Below are 21,557 nucleotides of genomic sequence, written 5' to 3'. Positions count from 1 at the left end.
TCATTTGTGACTATAATTCGCACCAACCAGAGAAACCAACCGCTTGAGTCGATAACAATATGTCAAACCACAACCATCTCCATTCATAATGATGACCATTGTTAAACTAATGCAGCTCTACATGACTATCTGTAATATAATTAAAAACTAAATGATTTGCTAACTCGACCAGCCCCAGTAACCCCAAACTCTCCTTATAAATCCAAGTCAGACAGCGCCCTCCCGAGCACTGTATCTGCTTCTATGACATGAGGATGCGTATGTTGATGCAAACGAGCTAATGGAGCCTCGTATCGTGTGTAGAGGGCGTCTTTGAAGTGCAGGTGCTAACGAGAACGACTTGTGAGCGTTTGAGAATTGGATTAGAAGCTATTACGTATAGCTATACCTTGATGCCTGGAGGTCTCGCAGCGGCAAAAGCAGCTATAGCGTCACTCACGCTGTACTTGTCCTCCTCAATCAGATACGACACAATCAGAAACCCCGTGCGATTGAATCCATAGTGGCAGTGTACACCCAACTCTGAAGTCGGTTTACGTTTCCAAAAGGCTCGGGCGGTTTTGATGAAGGCTGCGACTTCTTCTTTGGCAGGTGGTATCTTTGATATTGTTGGTAGTTTGATGTATTCGATGCCAGTGTTTGCAAAGTCTGCGATATCATATGGCGGCTGGTCGTCGAGTGATATATCGATGAGGCCGCAGATTTGTGGGTAGTCTTGTGCGAGGCGTTTCGGAGTGTGTATGGCGTCGTCTTGTTTGAGGACTTTCATGCCTCTGAATCGCTAAGATATGGAGAGTGTTGGTACAAGAAGATTCAAATACATATATAAAACATTTTGTGTATACCGATCTTCCAACCAAAGCAGAAACGTTCTGGATTTTGAACCACTTGGCATAGTTTTTGAGGGACCACTTCTCAAATGCTACTCGCTGATCTCTTAGGATCTGATCCTTGAGACTCATTGACTCAATCTTGCACTCGTCAACCAAGAATCCACTAGAAAGTGCTCAATATCAGATACTCTGAAGTCATAGCACCTGCAATGTACACAACCACGTACCTAATAAACGCCGCCACTTGATCCACCTTCTCACACATGACAGAATGCCCTGTGGCAGGAACAACGTAGGGCTCAGGGCAGAGCTTTGATACTTTTGATATCAGGGTATACAGCTTCTCTACATTGTCTATGGGAGTCACACGATCGTCTTCACCCACAATCAGCAGCAGCGGGAGACTGAGTTCCTTATAGTCTTCATCAGTCACCCATTCCAATCCCGCGGCACAGCGTTTGACTGTGCTTGTTGTGTTGGCTTTATTCCATCGTAGCTGACGTTCTCGTAGTTCGGTAGATGCACCTAGTACACGAATGAGGGTGAGTACGTCTACGACAGAGGCCGGTGCACGTTCCATGGCGTTACCTGAAGCCAATACTCTTTCTACAGAGTGAGAGTGTATGCCACCACGTCGGTCAAACCACCTGACTATATCTATTAAAAACGAGGGCGTGGCTATAGCTCGTTTGAATGCCTTTACATCCTTGTCAGTGAGTTGGTATTTCGGTGCAATGAAGGATACGGCCAGTGTTTTCGACTTGATATCCTCATGCCTCGAGAGCAGCGATGTAAGAAGGCAGCATCCGTACGAGTGCCCAATAAACACGAATTTCTGGTATGATCCATAATGCGACTTGATCAAATGCACTATTTCGTCTGCGATATATGATGTTTTGTAGTGCTGTAGATTCGTGCACTTTTCAGATCGTCCATGTCCAACCAAGTCCATGCCTAAAGCACAATGGCGTCAAGAGAGGGATTTCCCATCAATGTAAAGAAACCCGAGTGGATCATACCCAAGACGGGAGCCATAGCGTTGAAGTGTATCATTTGTTCGTCCCACTGCTGCAGATTGCCACCCAGTCCGTGCACAAAGACAATCAGAGGCACATCATGGCCTAGTTTATGAGCCTTGTATACGATTCGTATGTTGTGGTGTAGTTTGATGATCTTTGAATGCTCTTGAATAAAGACTGGATCTGGGGGTAGTGATGCATCTTCAGGAGTCCCGATGTAGTAGAGGCCGAAGGCAATGGTGCCAATCGTGGTAAGTCCGGCTATCCAAGTGACTAGTGTGCTAGTAAATGGAAGAATGTTGTTCATGAGCTTGAAAACGTGCTGACTGTTGAATGGGCCGAATCGCACTTACCGATCCATTCTTTGGTTAAAAGACAATATGTAACAGTACTGGCAACTATATATTAAAGCCTATAGATACGTCTGGTCTTGATCCTTGCCATTCAAGGCCTGTTCATCTGCAAACGGAACAAGGACAAGCTCGTCGGCCAAATCAACAGTAACCAGCCATTCGGTTCGTCGGCAACATCTATGAGGATCACAAGGACGCGTCAGGACGCGTAAATATTTCAGATCAACCAATAATCAACCTGCAAGATGTCTTTCGTGTATCTCTTCAGCTCCAGTCAACCAGCCTCTTTGTTGATCGGAGTGTAAAGGACACACTTGCTCGCTGCTTCAGACATCGTGGACTACGCGTTCCTTGCTTTAGACCTTATTATCCAGCTCAGGAACCGCTAGACTGTCATCCACGTTGAAAGTAGAGCTAGATATCATCACAATCCAAACACTATTACAGTCATATAATGACCAACGACAACGACAACCTCTTACGGATTGCAATCGCCAGCCAGCTTGCTAGTGATCTATATATCAATGCTTATCTGCAATCTCCTGAGCTGCTTGCGCAAGTGCTAGGACAAGATTTAGTGACACACTTCCCTGCCACATCAGCACCACAATGGGGTATCAAAGTCACGCATCGCTCACCCGAACACGATTTCTACTCGAGATTCTCAATGGTATCCGTAAAGGTGCCACACAATGCGGAAACTTGGGTGTTTTTCGTCGCAAGAGCTGCTGCAGATGAAAGCAGTTGGGTCGCAAGTCTTACACCTGTAAGCTAATGCGCAATTGTTGTTTGGCATTCGACCATTGCTCAGATCCTTGTTACTTTACTAGGCTCGAATGGGTCGCTTCCACTGGACTTTGAAGTTCTTTGCGAACATTTTTACAACTTGGGTGCAGGAACGTTTCCACTCTGATCTTCAAAAGTTGAATGATAAGCTGTATATTGTATTCTGTGGTCACTCTGAGGGTGGTGCTGTCGCAAGTCTGACCTACCAGGATTTACTCAGCAAACTTAACAAGAGTCCCAATGTTTCAGGTAATGCCTTCTGCGTGCTCGCAAATGCCGGTGAAGCTAACCAATATGCGCAAAATCTTGTAGTGGAATTGATTACAGCCGGCTCTATCGCGATTTCCCCAATCAGATACTTTATCCCCGGCACAGTCGCTCTTGTAAGAACCGACGATGCAGTTCCAGCCATAGATTCAGAGACATTCCTTGGACGTCAAGCAAAGCTCAGGCCCATCGGTAAAATCTGGCGGATAAACGTCGAAACAATCTCGTATGAGATTGTGGACGATCTGCCTCGAGTAGTAGCAACATCCAAGGATATAAAAGATATACCAGTGCTCAAGGTCCACCATTCCGCTAAAGACTATGCCAGATGGGCGTGGTCTTACTATGCCGCAGTCGCAAACCCGGCCACGAATTCAGAGCGGCCTCATAGAGCGCTAGACAAGGAAAGAGCACAGGGCACACAATTGGCTGTCGTGTCTTCCAATGGTGGTTTAATACGTCTTGTGCCAAAATCACAGTCATTCGGCACGTCGAATAATAGTCTAGTGCCTTACACTGGTAGCGGGGCTGTGGTTGTTAAAGACTCTTTAGCGAGCCCATCCAGTTTCTCTGGTCTTTCTAGCTTGGTAGTTAGCTCAGCCAATCTGGAACTCGCCATGAGAAACAATCTCTTGCTGATGCAAGTTCAACGAGAGCTCGGCCCAGCGAGTCAGAATATTGCTAAAGGACTCGGACATCTGGAAGCTGTGATTATTGAAAACAAAATTACGATAACCAAGCAGATATCCGAGGTTATCACTCAGATCTCGCAGATTAATGCTGAGCTTCGTAAGTTGAGCATATACAAAACAATCACGTACAATCCAGACTTACATGTTATCTGCATATAGAAACCGTAAAGACCGTGCTTGGAGACATTCAACAAGTCGTCACGAAACAATTCAATTGGGGTGTCGGAGAGCTTGTTGTGGGTGCCCGAGATTTTTCCAAGGATGTAGCTCGATTTGGAGAGCTAGATTCGGCGAGTCAGAGTCGACGCCGTGAATTCGAACGGCTAGAATCCGTCGCCGAGTCATTACGGCAAAAGACATTGGCTTTACTGCAGGCAGTATTGGCCACATCCGATATCCCAACACTGTCGTGGACAGCATCGTTAGTATATACCATATCATCCACATTCAGGGCTTTATGTTTCAAGGATTCAGTCAAGGTACGTTGCTTGGGGGATTTGGTCTTGCTTTGTATCATTGTAGACACTAAGTAAATATGTCAAACAGGCGGATGAAGAACACATCGAAGAAGTAGAACGAAAGCTGAAACGTTTCGAGGAATACACACTCGACGGCTTGCTTGAAATGGCACAAGCTCCAGTCCTCCAACGTCTCTTCACAACCAATTTCTATGACGCAGAAGCCACCACCGGTGACATAATCCAGTTCTGGAGCTACTTTACAATCATAGTCTGCGATTTACGACACCTCCTAGCTCCAAACTTTTCGCCTCAGTTTGAAAACGGAGAGCTGAAAATCTCGTTTGAAGATTTCCCACCAGCTCTAAGGTACCTCGCAGCTCGTCGATCGCTATATATTTGGCTTCATGGACAGGACACGATGACGGTACCGTTAGAATCAGACTGGAGATATATTGGTAAATGTAGTCGAGACGACGACATGTCTGGACTCTTGCTGTCAACACATCAGGAGAGCTTTGTTGATACCTGGAAATCAATGGTGAGATATGGGGTCGAGGGCGAGAGTGCTGTGGAGGTTGATGTTGCATGGTATGCTAGACGTGCTGGAATAGATCGGTTACCACGAAACGGTAGTGTTACGCCACATGTAGTAGAAGCGCTGTCGCTGTTTTCGGATTCTGCTGAAGTGGAATTGGCCATACGGGATATCTCCGAGTTTTTCAATATGCCGCCTATACTGCCTGGCGGTGTCACGGCGCCACAAGATGCCATTGTACTCGCTTACAGGTTGAGTATGCTGCACTTTCTCCAGCTCATTTCAAACTTCCTAACAATTGTTCACACACACAGGATTGTAGACTTTAATCCCAAACACTTGAATATAGGATTATTAACCGTGGACGTTGGAGTAGAAGATCCTTCTTCACCTACAATTCAGCCAAGCAATGATCAAATCCTGTTGCTTGGAGATGCTCCAGTGATACCAGACTTTGCTCCTGAAAAAGCCCGTGAGATGCAAGAAAAGGTCTTGTTCAAAGCTGCGTTCGAGGGATATGTCGGGATTATCCAGGTGCTGTTGGACGCTGGTGCGGATATCACTGTTGAAAACTCGGAGGGGACGGCATTGCATTCTGCTGCTCGTAAGGCGGATAATTCTGAGGTGGCTACGTTATTGGTAAGTTCTAGTAGCGCCGTCGAAGGCTGGAAAACGTGAGCCCAACAAACTGACTGCTGGCCTGGATAGATTGATCATTTGCCACCGGACAATGTCGCTGCCTTTGTCAACAAGCAGGCTAGACAATCTGGGAATACGGCATTGCATTTAGCGGCTGGAAATGCCGACTTTACTCTGGTGGAGCTCTTGGTAAAGTCCTTTTTCATTCCAACATTTCAAAGTCGACTGTGTGCTGATCCACTGTTCCACATGTAGGTTGAACGTGGAAAAGCGGATGTCCACGTGAAGAACAAGAGAGGCAAGACGGCATTACACTATGCCAAACTGACTCCAAACAACGAGAGAACCATCAAGTTTCTTGAGTTGAAGGAGACGACAACAACACAGTCGCCGTAAGACTGGGATGTTACTGTATGGCCTCATCGAAACGTAAACTTTTGTCACAATTCTTGTATTCATACATAAAATTAGCCTGAAAATTTTCAAGCTGTGTTGTTCAATGTGTTGCTATTGCTCGAAGCAACTTAAAACACGAGATTTCTGAGAGTACACAGTAGCGATCGCTCTAGACAAGATATCACGACTTGTACAGAAAATACGTCAATTACTGATTGAGGCGGAACAAAGAGGCTGTGTTGCTTGCAAAATACAACACATCGCACACACAACAACAGCAACTGGACCCCTACAACCAAGTGTAGAAGGAGATGGGGAGACTCCCTATTGAGGTAAACTGACGCGCTTGATTGATGCAAACGAATGCATGCACCTAACAACGCACTATCAAATTCAATTTCCAAAAAAGCAGGCCAGTGTTACAACGGCGACTAGGCGTGGAAGAGCATCTGTACGAGCAATAATTTCGTGCATATTCGCTGCATCTCAGTACTTCTCAACTAAATTCCTCTTTTGGTTAGACGCGTTCATCTACTGGTCAAGCAACTTCATCCAACGCACCCTTGGTTTCTGTGACGCCAACGAAATCAAGAGCAAGCTCGTCAAGGAGCAATGTCGCATCACCTGATAGAGGTAGAAATACACGGAATGGGGGTGCAAGTGTCAAGAAAACCGTTACTACTCGTGGTACGTAGTTGTTTGGTTTGTATTTCCAACTCCGACGTTTGACAACTGACTCAAATGTATATGTAGGTAAAAGTGTTGCATCTAGCCCATTTAAACATCCCTCTGAAGCTGGCCTTCCAGTGATTGTTATTGAAGATGATGAGGCTGAAGTTACCGTGCAACAAGCACAACCACGAACACGAACACGAAGGACAAAACAACCTTCCGTCGAGATTATCGACGAAGAGGAAGAAGAAGAGCGTGAACTACACGAAGAGCCGGTTGACGATGAAGAGAATCTGCAAGAGGACGAAGAGGAAGAAGAGCCTGAGATCTTTGCGGAAAAGATCGTTGCTACTAAACTCGTCAAGGTAAGCTATGACACAGTTGTTTGTGATCCTACTTGATGCTGACGCGTCTTATCCTTTTTCTCAGGGCAAGCGCATGTACTATGTAAAATTCGCAGGATACGGCGATGAAGAGAACGAGTGGTTTGATGCAGCCGATACCGAAAAGGACCTCATCGAAGAATTCGAACGGGAGGATGTAGAAATGGCTACCCCACCTCGTCGTCGTCCTGTCGTTACCCGGAAATACTCTATCATTGAAGACGACGATATAATCGAAGTCGAGGTAGAGTCTGCAGAGGACGATGATGACTATATTCCAGCTGGGTCGTCCAACAAGAGATCGAAGGGTAAAGGGCCAGATGGCTCTGCAACTCGTAAGAAACGACGTGTGGAGAATGAGGACGGTGGTGATGAGGCGGCCATGCCTGCTTCGTTGAATCGAGTGCCGTCTATCCCCAAGGAGAAGAAGGCTGCTGCTCGCGCTCCTAGAGTTAAGAAGGAGGATAAGGCTGCAATTGAGCAGCGTGTTAAGGCTCGTGGGAAGGCAAAGTTGCCTAATATGGTGCGTTGCAGGCTGTTCCGTTTGGGTTTCAGTTTCACATCGCTGATTTTTTTATAATGTAGCGTGGAGCTGAATATGACGAAAGACATCCACACCAGCCCGATACCGCGTGCTGTATGATATGCTCAACCAAAGAGTATACTCGGGCTATAGAAACAAATGACACAGTCCTACTGGATGCCTGTGTCAACTCTTTATCAGACGTGGCTGGCTTTGAATGGTCTGGACGAGCTGACTGCCCCCATCTAAACGCGCTCAGAAGCGCCATGGTCAAGAATGATTTAGCAGCGGCTGCTGCCCTTATGGATCCCGCCAAACGACAGCAAGGGAAACGAGTAGAGCCACCGTCGAATTACTATAGTGTCTCGACAGTCGGCCAGGTTTCTCATAGAACTTATGGGAGAGGCATTCGAACTGTAAAGGCATCTCGTGGTGGACGTGAAGGCAATGATGCGTTTTATAGACGGATGGATAAAGATCCATACGATATATTGCATCCGAAGCAGCGTGCTTGGTCACGGTTTAGGCCTGAAGAGCAGGCGTTTCAGGATGCCATGCGTCATGGTAGTATTACCCCTGAGATGATTGACTATTTGGTAAGTTTTCGCATTAAAAGAACCGTCTTGACGCAGCATTGGTAACTGTTTCACTTGATAGATGCTGACCAGTCCCCAAATCAAAGTATGTGTACAAATGTGGGGTCCACATGAATCAGCTGCTAGTGGAAACATAGATATAACCGCGTATTTGGTCAAACTTCTCGGTATCGGATACGGCTTTAACGAATATCATGGCCATGTACTCGGCACAGACCATTCGGCGATTGACAGCATCCACCGTCGTAATGTGCTAAAGAAGGCCGCAGGAAACTTTTCCGTATCTCCATATCACTTCAGTGCTGCAAATCCAGATACCTTCTTTTTGCAGAAGCTGTTTAGTCTCTTGACGCCAGCTGAGACAGCCCATGTGGATGATCTTGGAAGATCTGTAGCACACTTTGCCGCTGGTAGTAAATCTACGGAGGCGCTCAAGTTTCTAATCTCAAAAGGTGTTGATTGTGAGTCTCCCGATCTGACGAAAATTACACCATTGGCATTGGCTTGTCGCTATGGACGCCCGGATAACATTCCGTTGATTCTCAGTGCACTAAGGTTTGGCTCAGCATACTATAATATCACGTTTACTATTTGTATACTCAATTCTTCCGCATTGCTAGAAATGTGCCAGTAAAGGATTACATCAATGACCCCTTCACATCTATGAAGCTCACATACATACACTTTGCTGCTCATTACGGAAACCTCGCGTGTATCCAACAGTTGTTAGACCACGGGGCTGAGATTGCACCTGTCGACAAGGAAAACAAGCGCACTCCACTCTTAGAAGCTTGTATGCGCGGTCATCTTGATGTAGTTAAATTCTTGTCTGAGAACGGCTCGAGTTTACATGACGTGGACCGGTCACGTCGAACTGCTCTGCACTTGGCAGCTAAGAATGGACATTACGACATTGCTGTGTTTTGTATACAGAACGGTGTTGATCCGAATGCTCAAGATACGTCCAAGAATACGGCTTTGCATTATGCAGCAGCGTATGGTTGGATTCGAATGGTTCGCCTACTAGTAGAGTATGCTGGGGCGGATGTGAATGCAGAAAATAGTTGGAAGCTTGTACCTCTCGCTGCTGGTAAGGACTTAAAAGTTCGAATCACAGCAACGATTACTGATAGTGCTGCCAAATATGCTTTTTTTAGCTGATGCCAAGGGACACATGAAAATCGTAGAGTATTTCCTGAATTCCAAGGCCGTTGACGTGAATTTCAAGGATAATCAAGGCATGCCTCCCCTAGTGTTAAGAAAAACTCTGATTTCAATCTTCTTACGCGAACTCTTGAGAAATCATAGGCTGTACCATGCTTCACACAGCAATGAAGGCCAACCTAACAAATCACTACGAAGCTCGCCGTGTAGTCCGCAAGGTCGAACTACTCGTAGAACGTAACGCCAACCCGAATCTGCTGACACCTGATGGTGAATCGGCCCTCCATTTTCTGGCATCCATGTCAGACCATAGTATCGACGAAGCCAGTCTCAAACCTACAAGCACAACCAAGGTCGCGAGAGCCTCCAAGCCGAGTCGTTACAGAGGCTCAGATGATGATGAGGACGACAACGAAGACGACCACGATGATGATGATGAAGAGAATGGTGACGAGAATACTACGATGAAGGAACCTGATGCAAGTATGGAAGAGCCAGAGACAGAGCAAACGTATTTCAAGAATGCGGATTTGAGGGAGACGTTTGTACATCTGGCTGAACTACTGCTCCAACGAGGTTTATTTTACTGTGTTCGGTTCTAAGTAGAACTCAGAACACTAACAAATTTATAATCCTAGGTTGCAATGTAAACCATCTGAGCAAAGATCGGAAGAGTGCGCTGCATCTTGCTTTGTCATCTGGAAACCACACTATTGCTCTATACTTGCTCAACCATAAAGCCGATATCACGGTGCCGTTTGGGGCAAACCAGAACATCCTGCATCATTACTTGAAGGAAGCTGGTGTCATCAGTGCCTCAGTTCGAGAATTTGAAAATGACGCCGTGGAGAGAGAGCGGCTTGTAGCGGTAATGAAGGAAATTTGGATTGTGATTCAGACTTTCCCTGTTGCTCAGCTTAGAGATTTGGTGAGTATGAGCGTTTGATTATGAGCATTCAGAATTCTTGGTGGCTTAGGTGGCTGATATATGTGTTGTTTAATAGGCTGCTCAAGTCGACGACAATGGATATACGCCAATCTTGCTGGGTGTGAAAACAGCTGTCATGCAAATATCGTCAAATATTGAAACCATGAAGGAAAAGTATCGAGTCAAGGCTAGGCCAGTCCAACGGCCGTGGTGGGATAAGACTGTAAGCCAACCATTGAAAACTAACATTACAGTTTTCTCTTCAGCTGACAACATCTCATAATTTGTAGCCGCTACCTGTTGAAGATGAGACCGCACCACCCAAAATCATTGATTGTAATCCGATATACGACATATTCTGTGATCTAGTAGGACCAATCTTGGCCTACTGTAGATTAGACTTGAGCACCACAGTCAAGTTGCCCAAAGGTTTTGAGAAGAAGCCTAAAAGCACTCCCAAACCAATCTATACTGGATTTGCTGCCATTCATATAGCTTCAAAACATTACGGATATCAGCTTGTCGAGTTCTTGACCCGCCATGGTTGTGATCCAGACGTGCCAGCGGATACTACTAAATCTTCAGCATTGCTGCTGGCTGTCAGCACGATTGAGCCTGAAAAGATTCGAGATGAAGAGGCCGTCGTTGCCAAAAAGTTTAGATTTGGAGCTTTGCCGGCTCGTGATCTAGCTGAAAAGACTATAGATGCTTTACTAGCAGCTTCGGCTGATCCAGCGGTATCAAATGAAGCAGGCGAAACGCCTCTTCTTGTGGTTTGCCGTCAGCATCGTGGACCACTGATGTTGAAGCTGGTGTCGAATGTAAAGACATCGACCGGGTTGGATAAAGCTGGAAAAGATAAAATACCAGCCTTGCTACATGCCGTAATCTCGAAAGATGTAGTAGTAACTCGCATGTTGGTTGATGCTGGTGCAGACACCAATATAGTTACTGACAATGGATTCTCGGCTGCTATGAGGGCTATAGAATCTGGATCTGAAGAAATCCTCCAAGTGATTTTAAGTCGTAAAGTTGATCTAGCTCAACAAAACCATGATGGAAACACTGCTCTTCATCTGGCTTGTAGTTCAGGGGTCAGCAAAATGGCTTCTATGGTTATCGCTGCGTCTGAAGACGATCCTATCGCGTTGAATATCGATGCAGTAAACAAGAACAGTCTAAGCGCCATCACGTTGGCTTGTCAACACGGAATGGCAGATGTCGTCAAGGCACTGGTAAATATTGGTGGTAATCCAAACATAGTCTCAGAGAAAACTGGACGCACTGCTTTGATGGAAGCTATCCAAGCCAATTCTTTAGATTGCGTCCGTCTGCTCTTGGGTGGTCCACGAAATGTCGAAGTCAATGTAAAAGATTCTGATGGCGTTTGGGTCCTGCATCATGCTGTGAAAATTGGAAATCACCGTGTGGTTGATGCTCTTTTGAGATCTCATGCTTCAGTGCATGCTGAAGATCCCGTAAGTTCTTGCAAGCGGGGCTGTTGTGCTTGTTGTCTACGTTCTCTGACATTTCTCCATTCCAGGCCAAAACGACCGCTCTACATCTAGCAGTAGAAAAATCCAAGTCAGAAATCAATACGTCTCTCAGAGTCGAGAGATTGTTGATTCAACACGGTGCAAACGTAAATGCTATAGATTCGCAAGGACGCACACCTCTCCATATCGCATTTTTTGATCTCGGCTTTACTCCGTTAACAGCGACATCACTGAACGCAAAGAAGAAATATGACGAGTACAATGCTAGAGTCGCTAAACGTAAAGAAAGAGAGAGCAAAACCAAAGAGACGTTGGAAAAGTTTGACATTACTGACAAAGAAGTATCTGCTTGGTTTGTCGATGGTCATGCTAAGGGCATGGCTGATGCAGAAGCAAGAGAAGCAGCCAAGAATGGAGTCGTCGTCGAAGAACCAGTCGATGAACGAGACTTGGGTCCATTGTATTGTCATGAAAAATGGGAAGAGCCTAAAGATATCGTTAAAGGCGATCCCATCGAGATTGTGTCGTATCTAGTCGACTTGCCCAATATCAACGTGGATGCACAGGACGGGTATGCAATCAGTCTTCATTTTGCCTGGTAGATTTGATTTGACGTTTTGTTTCTCTGTAGTTTTGGTCGTACACCACTTCATTATTCTGCTCGACTGGGAGCATTCACATCTACCTCGTACTTGCTTGATCGCAAGGCCAGGCTTGATGTTGCCGACTCAGAAAACCAGTCGGCACTCGAAATTGGACTTCTTTTCAATCATTTGGACTATTCAGTCATGCTAGCAAATCGAGGTGCAAATGTGCATCGTAAGTGACTGCGTTGGTAGAGTGTTTGATGAGCTTCGAATGCTCATTGTGTTCTCATCTAAATCGTAGGAATGATGAGCCTTCCATCTGGTGAAAAGCTTTCCATCTTCAGATACAGCTTGTCTAAAAGCTTCATGAGCATGTCCTTCTTGATTGTGGAGCTGGGTTTGCCATTGCTCAGTGCGATTCATGACGAGTTATCAGCCGGTGAGCATACATGTTAGAGTTTTTTTTTTTTGTTTGGCATTACAAAATACTCACAATCCCCATCAATCCAACTCTAGGAAAGTTTCATCTAGCCTTGCTGCAAATCGGCAAAGCGTTACCAATATCATTAACGGCGACGAATGAACATAGTCAAAATCTATTCCACATTCTTGTCGACTACGCACCTGCTGATCGTGTAGCTTCAGAGGATTATGGAGCCGAAATATGTGATATTATTTCTCCACATGTTACCTTTGATGACATGGATGCACACTCGCGAAGACCGATTCACTATGCCGCCAAAAATGGACATCAAGCATTAGCATTATGGCTACTTGCCCATGATGTTTCTCCCAATGGAGTCGACAGTACAGGAAACAGCCCATTGACATATGCTCTAGCCGCTGGCAATTTCAAGATCGTAGAGGCTCTATTAGCAGCAGGTGCCAATGTCAACGAATCTGATGTCGCCAAAGTCCCATCTGCTATAAGATTGGCTGTAGATACAAAGGAAGTCAAGTTTGTCCAAGCTCTGTTAAACAAATCAGCGCCTTGTGATCTTGATGGAGACCACGGTCACGTAACTGCTGTCATGAAGGCCGTTACCCAGCAACTTGAAGACGTATTGGTCGCGCTTGCCAAGGCGAAAGCACCGCTTAATGAAACATCGCTTGTAGAATGGGAAGAAACGGACAAGGACAACAAAGTTGTCAAGAAATCTGCCATTATGCATCCTATTCTTCATACTGCCTTCCAACCTCAGGCTGAAAAGGATAAGAAATCCATATTTGATGTACTGTTGGAACATGGTGCCAATGCAGACGTGGTTCACCCTTTGAGTCATCGGACTCTGCTTCAGACTCTGCTTGTACGAAATGACCAACGTCGTGTCCAGGTAAGTCGAGGTTTGAAGCATTTCGATTTTGCAGCATTCAAACGTGTCATCATTTTTAACAATTTGGTCCTTTTTCAGGCTGTGCTCAAGAAGGGCGCCGATGTAAACGCCACTGATCCCAAATCTAAACGAACGGCATTCCAAACGATTCTACTCGAAAATAAGATGCCTGATCTGAAAGCTGTAAGCATCAGTCTCGATTTTCTTATGGTTGAAATTGATTGATTGCTCCCCGCTTTAGGAATTTTATGCTGCACGACCAGATCCAAATATTATGGACCAGCAAACCGGAATGAGACCGCTAGACATCTTCATTGACAAGGGCGATGGAGCTACTGTAGCTTCCTTACTCGCAGTAGGAGCCAATCCGAATTTCTTGTCGAGTGCAGTAGCCAATCCGAATCGTCTGACATCTGTAATGAAATGTGTAGCCATCAACAGTATAAATATTCTGACTACTCTCCTTGAAAAAAGTCAACATGTAGTAGATTTGACCAAGACGGATATCCACGGTCGTGATGTCTTCCATCATATAGTACAACCACGAAAGATCTTGTCGTATGAGAATGTCGAGATGCTAAAACTTGTCATGGCCAAGGCTGGTCCAAGGGCTGGACAAAAGGAAGATAATTATGGCTGGCTGCCTTCAGACTATGCTCGTCTTCACGCTTCGTCAAGAATATGGGACGAGCACTTGCTATTCGAACGACAAGGCAATCCACCCCCAGCACTACCAGAAGACATGTTGCCGGAATTAGTAGGAGAAGACATGTCTCATGTGGATATTCCTGATGGTCCAGATGTATTCGGTGACGCTGAGCTCGGTAGAAGAGAATTGGAGCGCATCGCTGACGAAGAAGCTTTGGAAGAAGAAAGGAAACTTCTCGCTGAGAATCCTGAATATATACCTGCTGCCAAACGGAAAGTCGCTCTGGACAGTAACTTGCAGCTCACTGCTGACACTGCCGAAGTCGTCTACGAGAATGAAACTGAACTGGAGGGCCCGTACGATATTGTGATGACAAAGACGGATGTGGAACGTGGGCACTTTGGAATGAATGTGTTTTATAAATGTAGTGTCATCAATAATCGAGCACAGGATATCTACTTGCTTTGGACCAGATGGGGAGGAATTGGTGAGCTTTCGTTTTTGGATTTTCACGTCTCAAGGGCTTATTCATTATCTAATTCTTCAAGGCGAGACTGGGATGTTTCAACGAACACCGTATGAAACTCGTGAAGAGTGCATCAAAGAGTTTAAGAAGGTGAATAGTTTCTTTCATAGTTTGTCATGAGAACTACTCTCAGCATCACCATCTTCAAATTCAGGTCTTCAAATCCAAGGCCGGCATAGTTTGGGAAGACCGATATACAGACGATTCTTTCCGTCCAGGGAAATATCAAGTAGTACGAACCGTCGAACGTAAAAAGATTGATCTCAAACCCTTCGACTGGTCCAAGACTCCTCCATCAAAACTGCATCCAGCATTACAAGATATCTTGAAAATATTTACTGACGTTGGATCTCTGAATCGAATCGCTGCTGATATATCAACCAGCATTCCTTTGGGAAACATTGACCACAAAGTAGCTCAAAGTGGTTATGAAAAGCTGACTCTCATTGCCACCGAGATACGCAGAATGGAGGAGCTGAGGAAAAAGTCAAGTTTGCCTGATGTCAAGGTCATGAAAGAGATCAAGTATACGATTGTCGAACTCAGTAATGAGTATTATCGGCTTGTTCCCTCTGCTGCTGATAATGGATATGGTATTAAGCCTATTCTTGACATGCCTACGTAAGTTGTCGGAGTCGCTTCTGAAGGTCTTGTAACTAAAATTATATATTTTTCCTTGCTAGGTTGACAAAGGAGTTCCAGAATGCAAGTTTTCTGCAAAGCCAACAAACATGCAATCTACTTCCTACTTATTCCTGTTCATGTAGGTGAATGCACTCCGATTCCTTGATTCGGCTGTGACAATACTTTTGGCAGCTAGCCACAAGGCTACCGAAATCAACCCACTTGATTATGTTTATTCTGCACTGAAGAATCGCTTAACGCCCGTTGAATCCACAGCCGAGGAATTCAAACTCATCAACGATTATATCTTGACCACATCTCAGGGACTCGGACCTTACGATTTGGTCGGTGCCTTCAAAACTACACGAAAAGATGAAGAGGAAAGATTTAGGGATGTTGGTGGAAGGAAGTTGCTGTGGCATGGTAGTGGAATGGGTAATTTCATTGGAATGTTGTCTCAGGGACTACGAGTTGCTCCAGTAGAAAGGTAACCAGATCGAGCATCCCTTGGTGAGCGAAGCGTCAATTATACACTCACGTTACTATCAACATCTCTAGTGCTGTATCAGGCTACATGTTTGGCAAAGGAATCTATTGCGCGGACGTCTTCTGTAAGGCGGTCGGTTATGCTCAGAACAATCGTTGGGATGGCAAGACGGATGCATATGGTGGTTTACTTCTGGCAGATGTAGCATTAGGAGAATCGTATGAACTCGAAGAATCCGAGTTCTTGACCCGAGCTCCTGATGGATTCAGCTCGACGAAAGGATTGGGAAAAGAAGGTCCCAGTGTCAACAAGACACTGTTCTATTCCAAGACTGGTGTTGCCGTACCGCAAGGACCGGTTATAGCAGAGAAATTACGAGTTGATAAGGATGGGAAGGAAAAGCAGCGAGTCTTGACGTACAATGAGGTATGGTCCTTTAGTAGAGTAACGCGCTTTCGATGTCTCACAGCCAACCTCTTTCCGTTCTCGTATAGTATATTGTATATGACGAAGATCAAGTTAAAATGCAGTATCTGGTATTGGTGCGAAACACCCAATACTGCTTCCTTTGCTGCAAATGCAAGCCCAACGATGTAGTTCCATTCGAGGAACACAGGAAACGATTTGAATCTATACCAACCGAGTCGTTGAATACGTATGATTCATTCTTGGTCGATACCCTCATGGCTCATCGAGGTGATGTATTGAATAAGCTCTTTGATGAGCAATTGGAATCTGTCATTTTGGAACCACAAGCTTATCGTAAGTTACTTGAGATATCGTTGACTCTCTGTGAATGTATTGTGATAGTGAAACTCACGAAAGTTCTCCAACCCACTTTGAATCTACAGTGGTACAGTGGCAACCAGTTACAAAGCTCCAAAGGAACTCAAAAGTATGCACTAACTGTGCAAACGGAGTTCTGTCTATATTCCTGCAAAAGTACTACGAGCAACATCAGAATCTTCTCCCGCCAACATTGCTAAAGAGAAGGGATTGTTGGTACGGTCGAGAGTGCCGCTCCAGGTCAAATATGGCACATATAAAGAAGTACAACCATATGTGCAAGAAGCTAAAAGACGAGGAGCGGGAAGAAGCTAGTCAAGTTGATCATGAACAGGCTGCAGATGAGATGCAACTGAAGGAGCACAATGATGACAATGATGATTCAGAGAGGGATGAAGACGAAGATGAGCAAGATAACAGTGAGATGGATGAGGAGTAAAGACAGTAGTAACAAATAAAGAGTTATAGAGTGATCAAATGTCGGCTTGGTTTGCGATTTTGTTGCAACGGACGCAATTCGTTGAGACTTACAGATAAACCACAGAGAGGCTTGAGGAAGTTGCTGATGATGATATAGGAGCTGGGAACATTAGTACCACCACAATTTTTGTACTCCTCCCTGTACTCGGCATGGCAATGGCGTTAGCTTGTTGATGAATCACTATTCGTGGCTCACTAACGCAGACATGTTCAGGCACCAATTGACGGATGCCTTCCCATTGTCCATACCTTCAATTGTGATATCGACTTCTAGCAAGGTGGAAACGAGGTAGCAGCAGCAGGACTTTTCCCTAGTCTCTTCGCGCTTGTACCGTGGGTTTGCGGTGGAAACCGTGTGTTGCCATTGACGGTCTCATGTTTGAGTTCGTATTTCAGCAAAACGTGCCACAACACCGTCGTCGACCTTCTGTGCACCAATTCAGCACCATCCCTGACAACCTTGACGTTCACTGAGACATGCTCAAAATGTGCCAATACAACGTGCGTGTCGGACCATTTCCAAGACGACTTCATTTACAACCATGTTACGAGCATGAGAAGCATCTATTCAAGATTTACCCTACAGCAACATATACAAAAGAACAGACTTTCACAACTCACGCGATACAAGTTTCACAAGAGTGAAATCAATACCACCCGTCAAAAACATGACACTCCAGACCACTCCAACACCAACAGTCAGGACAACAAGAGACGTGGATGCTACTCGTGCATCAGTATCATCAAACCAGCCTAAACGTGAAATGATCATGGGAAACTGAGGTGATCAGTTTGTATAACATCGGTCGTGCTTGTACGATTTTTCCCCCTTTCCTCACCTATAGCAAGTGCCAGACATCCAAAACACCCAATGCCATGCATGAGATACCCGGGAGCCTGTAGTACATCCAGTACCAAGATCAAAAGTTGAATGATAATTGCGTTCGATGCAAAGATGGATACTGTATCGATTGAGCGTCGAAGAGCTGCTAGGTGACGAAAGTGTTGTCTGTCCTTGGCTAGGTTTGTTAAAATTTGGGGAAAAGTTATCAGTAAGCGTGCTTCAAGTAACGGACATCCTTGTTCATTATTCGCATATGGTGAAGGTTTCTACATCGTGATAAGACTGAAAAAACAAGAAGGAAAACAAGAAGACTGTTTTTACGCACACAGCAAACTTTCAAATTGCTTACCTCCATTAACAGGCATCGCAATAGAAGCAGCACTTGTAGAAGCACGAGATGGACTACTACTGTATAAAGGAGTACCAGGTGGCGAGTTGTTGTGCTTTTCAGTTGTTGTTGTATTAGCAGTAGGAGGAGTACTTCGTTGTGACTCGATCTTCATGGCTTGACGAGCCATTTCGTATGATCCATCACCTACGAATACTCCTGTAGCTCGTCGATGATTCCATACACGTCTACAGAGGGAATCGCAATAAATGCGAGAGCCAAAAAAGCTGCACCATACGACGACCGCATGCTTCGTGTGAAGCCACACACTCACTTTGACAATACAAAGTAGGCCACAATGAGTAAAAGACCATAGACTGCTGATGACAAACCAATACGAACTTGAGCAGCTTCAGGCGTGACCGAAGCAGTTGGGGAACCTGATATTATATCAGCATCAGAGACAGGAGCAGGGGCAGCAGTAATGACACTACCAGCACCACCTCTATTAAGACTGCCTGTATTCGGCATAATATTGACTGTAGCTTCTCGATGAATCATCATTCGTGGTTCATTGACATAGATATGTTCAGACATTTGTTGATTAATGCCTTGCCATTGTCCATATCGTTCAACTGTGACATCGGGACGAGAAAGCGAAGGAGTACCGGTAGTAGGAAGTTTACCAGACGGCTTCACTTTTACACTCGGCTTTCGTGGTGGAAACCAAGTCTCCCGGGAGAAGAAGCGTGATATGGTGTCGTATATCGTGGCAGTTTCGTGTTTGAGCTCTTCTTTAAGCTCATGGACGACGTGTTGTTCAGTGCCGAGTGCGGATTTCATGCCGCGTTTGACACTATCGGTGACTTTTGCAGCACCATCCTTGACGTTCTCTGCAACATGTTCAAAACTATCCTTGACGTTCTCTGCGACATGTTCAACACCATGTTTCAGAGTATGAGCTTCATCTGCGACATAGTCTGCAGCAATTTCAGCTCCATGTTTGATACCCTCGTGGAGACTATGAGCTTCATCAGCGACATAGTCTACCGCATAATGAGCACCTTCTCTAGCTTGATATGTAGCTTGTTGTCCAACAAGTGCACCTTCACGGATACCCTGCAAGACAGCAGCTTCAACCGCAGGGATACCACGACGAATAGCTTTTACAGCACGTTTCTTTGTGATGTCTGCAGCACTTTCGATAGATTCACCAGCTTCCTGCCATGCTTCTTGTACATTTGGATGGACTGTAACTGGTACTGGAGTGGGATATTGATGATGTTTTGGTGCTGGGCTCGCTGTCTCATGTTTGTGATGTTTGACCAAGTCCTGTAGAAAGACGGAAAAAGAGACTCAAGCAATAGTCATTTTGAGTTCAAAACCCGTATAAAATGATTGATAATATCAAGCGAATGGTTCATTTTACATGCTTGACGTGCCTTCTGATGGCTTCCAATAAAGAAGTCCTTCAACAAATCCATAATAGTTGACACTTGGTCGATTCCAAAAGATGCGATTTTATACAGAGATGCAAGCTATCAACCAGTTTCCAAACTTGACAGATGCCCTTGAACGCAGATTTCACGTTTTCTACGTTTTTTGCAACTGCGCGGATACGAGGAGTGATGGCATCAACGCATCCGTAAATAATAATTCTAGTCGACCATTTAGCATTGAAAGATAGTTTAGTACCAACTAGTCTGTGAGTCCAAGTAGACACTTTCTCTTTGCACGCAGTCTACATTTTTCATTTGCAAAATGCTCAATGGTGTCTATGTGCATTAGGTTAACAATCTGGTCCACGAGGACATTGTAAATTTCGCTACGCATGGAATATCTATCGTATTCTAGTAATCATCAGGCACCACTATACTAGACCGTACCAGGATTGATTGCCCCAACATCAACGACCAATTCTCATCTACGCCAGACGAAGCAAGGGGAGGGAGAATTATAGTTAGATTACAGCGCATCCTAATTTAATATCCTTGGATTATACGCTATTGGATTGAATTCAAGCGCGGACCGCCTCTCGCCATGTTTATACTGGTAAAAACTCGATGTTTGGTAGTTTGCAGGGATTGCGTGGGGTTATCATGCCTTTGTCCTCAATCACCACATCAGTCATTGCATTCCATTACACATCATCAAATTAACACTCTCTGCATACTCTCCACAGCGAACCATGTCTCATACACTCCACATACATCCAAAGGACTTTCGGGGTGAGCTCAAAGTCTCGATTGAGAAACAACTGAAAGAACAAGTAGAAGGAACCTGCTCTGGTCGATATGGCTACATCATCATGGTACAGGAGATACACGAAATAGGCGCTGGTGTCCTAGTCCCAGCTACAGGTTTTGCTGAATTCCGAATACCGTATACCGCTCTTCTACTCAAACCATTCAAGAATGAAGTCGTTGATGGAGTTGTCACTAATGTGAACAAGAATGGATTCTTTATGGAGATCGGTCCTTTGAACATATTCGTGTCTGAGCTGGTAGATGTGGATTTGATTGAATGTTGGGTTCCCTTTCTCTAACCCCAATTATATTAGCATATTCCGAAAAGCTACCAGCTGGATAATTCAACAACCACTTCAGTCTACAAGAATGTACGTTTGTTGGTTGGACTGTTACAAGTTTACAGCTTCTCACACACACACTACCAACGTAGCCTGATGGCGAGATTATTGGGCCTGGAAGTGCAGTTCGAGCGAGAATCATTGGTACCCGTGTCGACCAAAACGACATTGTAAGCTTTCCCTTAAAAATGAAAGCTGTTTGTTTCCTCGTTTTCACACGTGATACTCAACATGAACCAATCTAGTTTGGTGTGGGTGCCATTGATGAAGAATACTTGGGATTGCAGACACGGCAGAATCAGGCTCGGCCGTCGAAAAAGGATGATAGGAGATACGATGACATGTTTTGAGTCTATTGGTATGTCTTACGTGTTCCTCGCGTGTTTACCACAAAATGATGATACGGTACTCAGACGGATATCTTTTTAATAGGAAGTCTTCAAGAAGTCTATTACCAAAAACCCAAAAAAAGAGAAGTTTGCACCAGGAAGTAGGGGCGAAAATAGGAATTTGCTGCTATTTCCGGCTGGGATTCCAAATCATAATGCAGCGCGCTACTAAAAATTGGAATATTCTGAAAAC

The 21,557-nt window shown here is 45.0% G+C and overlaps 3 protein-coding genes across 3 annotated transcripts; 2 read left to right on the top strand and 1 right to left on the bottom strand.

Annotated features, from left to right (window-relative positions):
• Window positions 1-194: 194 nt before the first annotated feature.
• Window positions 195-2,159, bottom strand: SmJEL517_g02763 (uncharacterized protein; the record flags this gene model as incomplete). Its single annotated transcript, XM_031168691.1, has 5 exons — window positions 195-326; window positions 389-781; window positions 846-996; window positions 1,061-1,787; window positions 1,853-2,159. The coding sequence occupies 5 exons, from the start codon at window positions 2,157-2,159 to the stop codon at window positions 195-197; spliced, it is 1,710 nt and encodes a 569-aa protein (XP_031025369.1).
• A 4,133-nt stretch (window positions 2,160-6,292) lies between these two features.
• On the top strand, window positions 6,293-17,175 carry SmJEL517_g02762 (uncharacterized protein; the record flags this gene model as incomplete). The annotated part of the gene is made up of 24 exons (XM_031168690.1): window positions 6,293-6,313; window positions 6,394-6,432; window positions 6,503-6,668; window positions 6,735-7,018; window positions 7,083-7,559; window positions 7,622-8,155; window positions 8,217-8,710; window positions 8,776-9,245; window positions 9,464-9,895; window positions 9,958-10,247; window positions 10,324-10,470; window positions 10,538-11,725; window positions 11,791-12,314; window positions 12,375-12,562; window positions 12,632-12,769; window positions 12,847-13,664; window positions 13,743-13,847; window positions 13,906-14,800; window positions 14,862-14,929; window positions 14,994-15,460; window positions 15,660-15,950; window positions 16,022-16,376; window positions 16,445-16,712; window positions 16,802-17,175. The coding sequence occupies 24 exons, from the start codon at window positions 6,293-6,295 to the stop codon at window positions 17,173-17,175; spliced, it is 9,033 nt and encodes a 3,010-aa protein (XP_031025368.1).
• A 3,401-nt stretch (window positions 17,176-20,576) lies between these two features.
• Window positions 20,577-21,325, top strand: SmJEL517_g02761 (uncharacterized protein; the record flags this gene model as incomplete). The annotated part of the gene is made up of 4 exons (XM_031168689.1): window positions 20,577-20,891; window positions 20,949-21,005; window positions 21,068-21,145; window positions 21,221-21,325. 4 exons carry the CDS (start codon window positions 20,577-20,579, stop codon window positions 21,323-21,325), a joined length of 555 nt encoding a protein of 184 aa, XP_031025353.1.
• Window positions 21,326-21,557: the final 232 nt, after the last annotated feature.

This window comes from Synchytrium microbalum (genome assembly GCF_006535985.1).
Source record: "Synchytrium microbalum strain JEL517 chromosome Unknown SmJEL517_scf0012, whole genome shotgun sequence".
In the NCBI taxonomy this organism is placed as follows: domain Eukaryota; kingdom Fungi; phylum Chytridiomycota; class Chytridiomycetes; order Synchytriales; family Synchytriaceae; genus Synchytrium; species Synchytrium microbalum.
The sequence above is the reverse complement of the archived record's forward strand: the minus strand, read 5'-3'. Positions and strand labels throughout refer to the sequence as shown.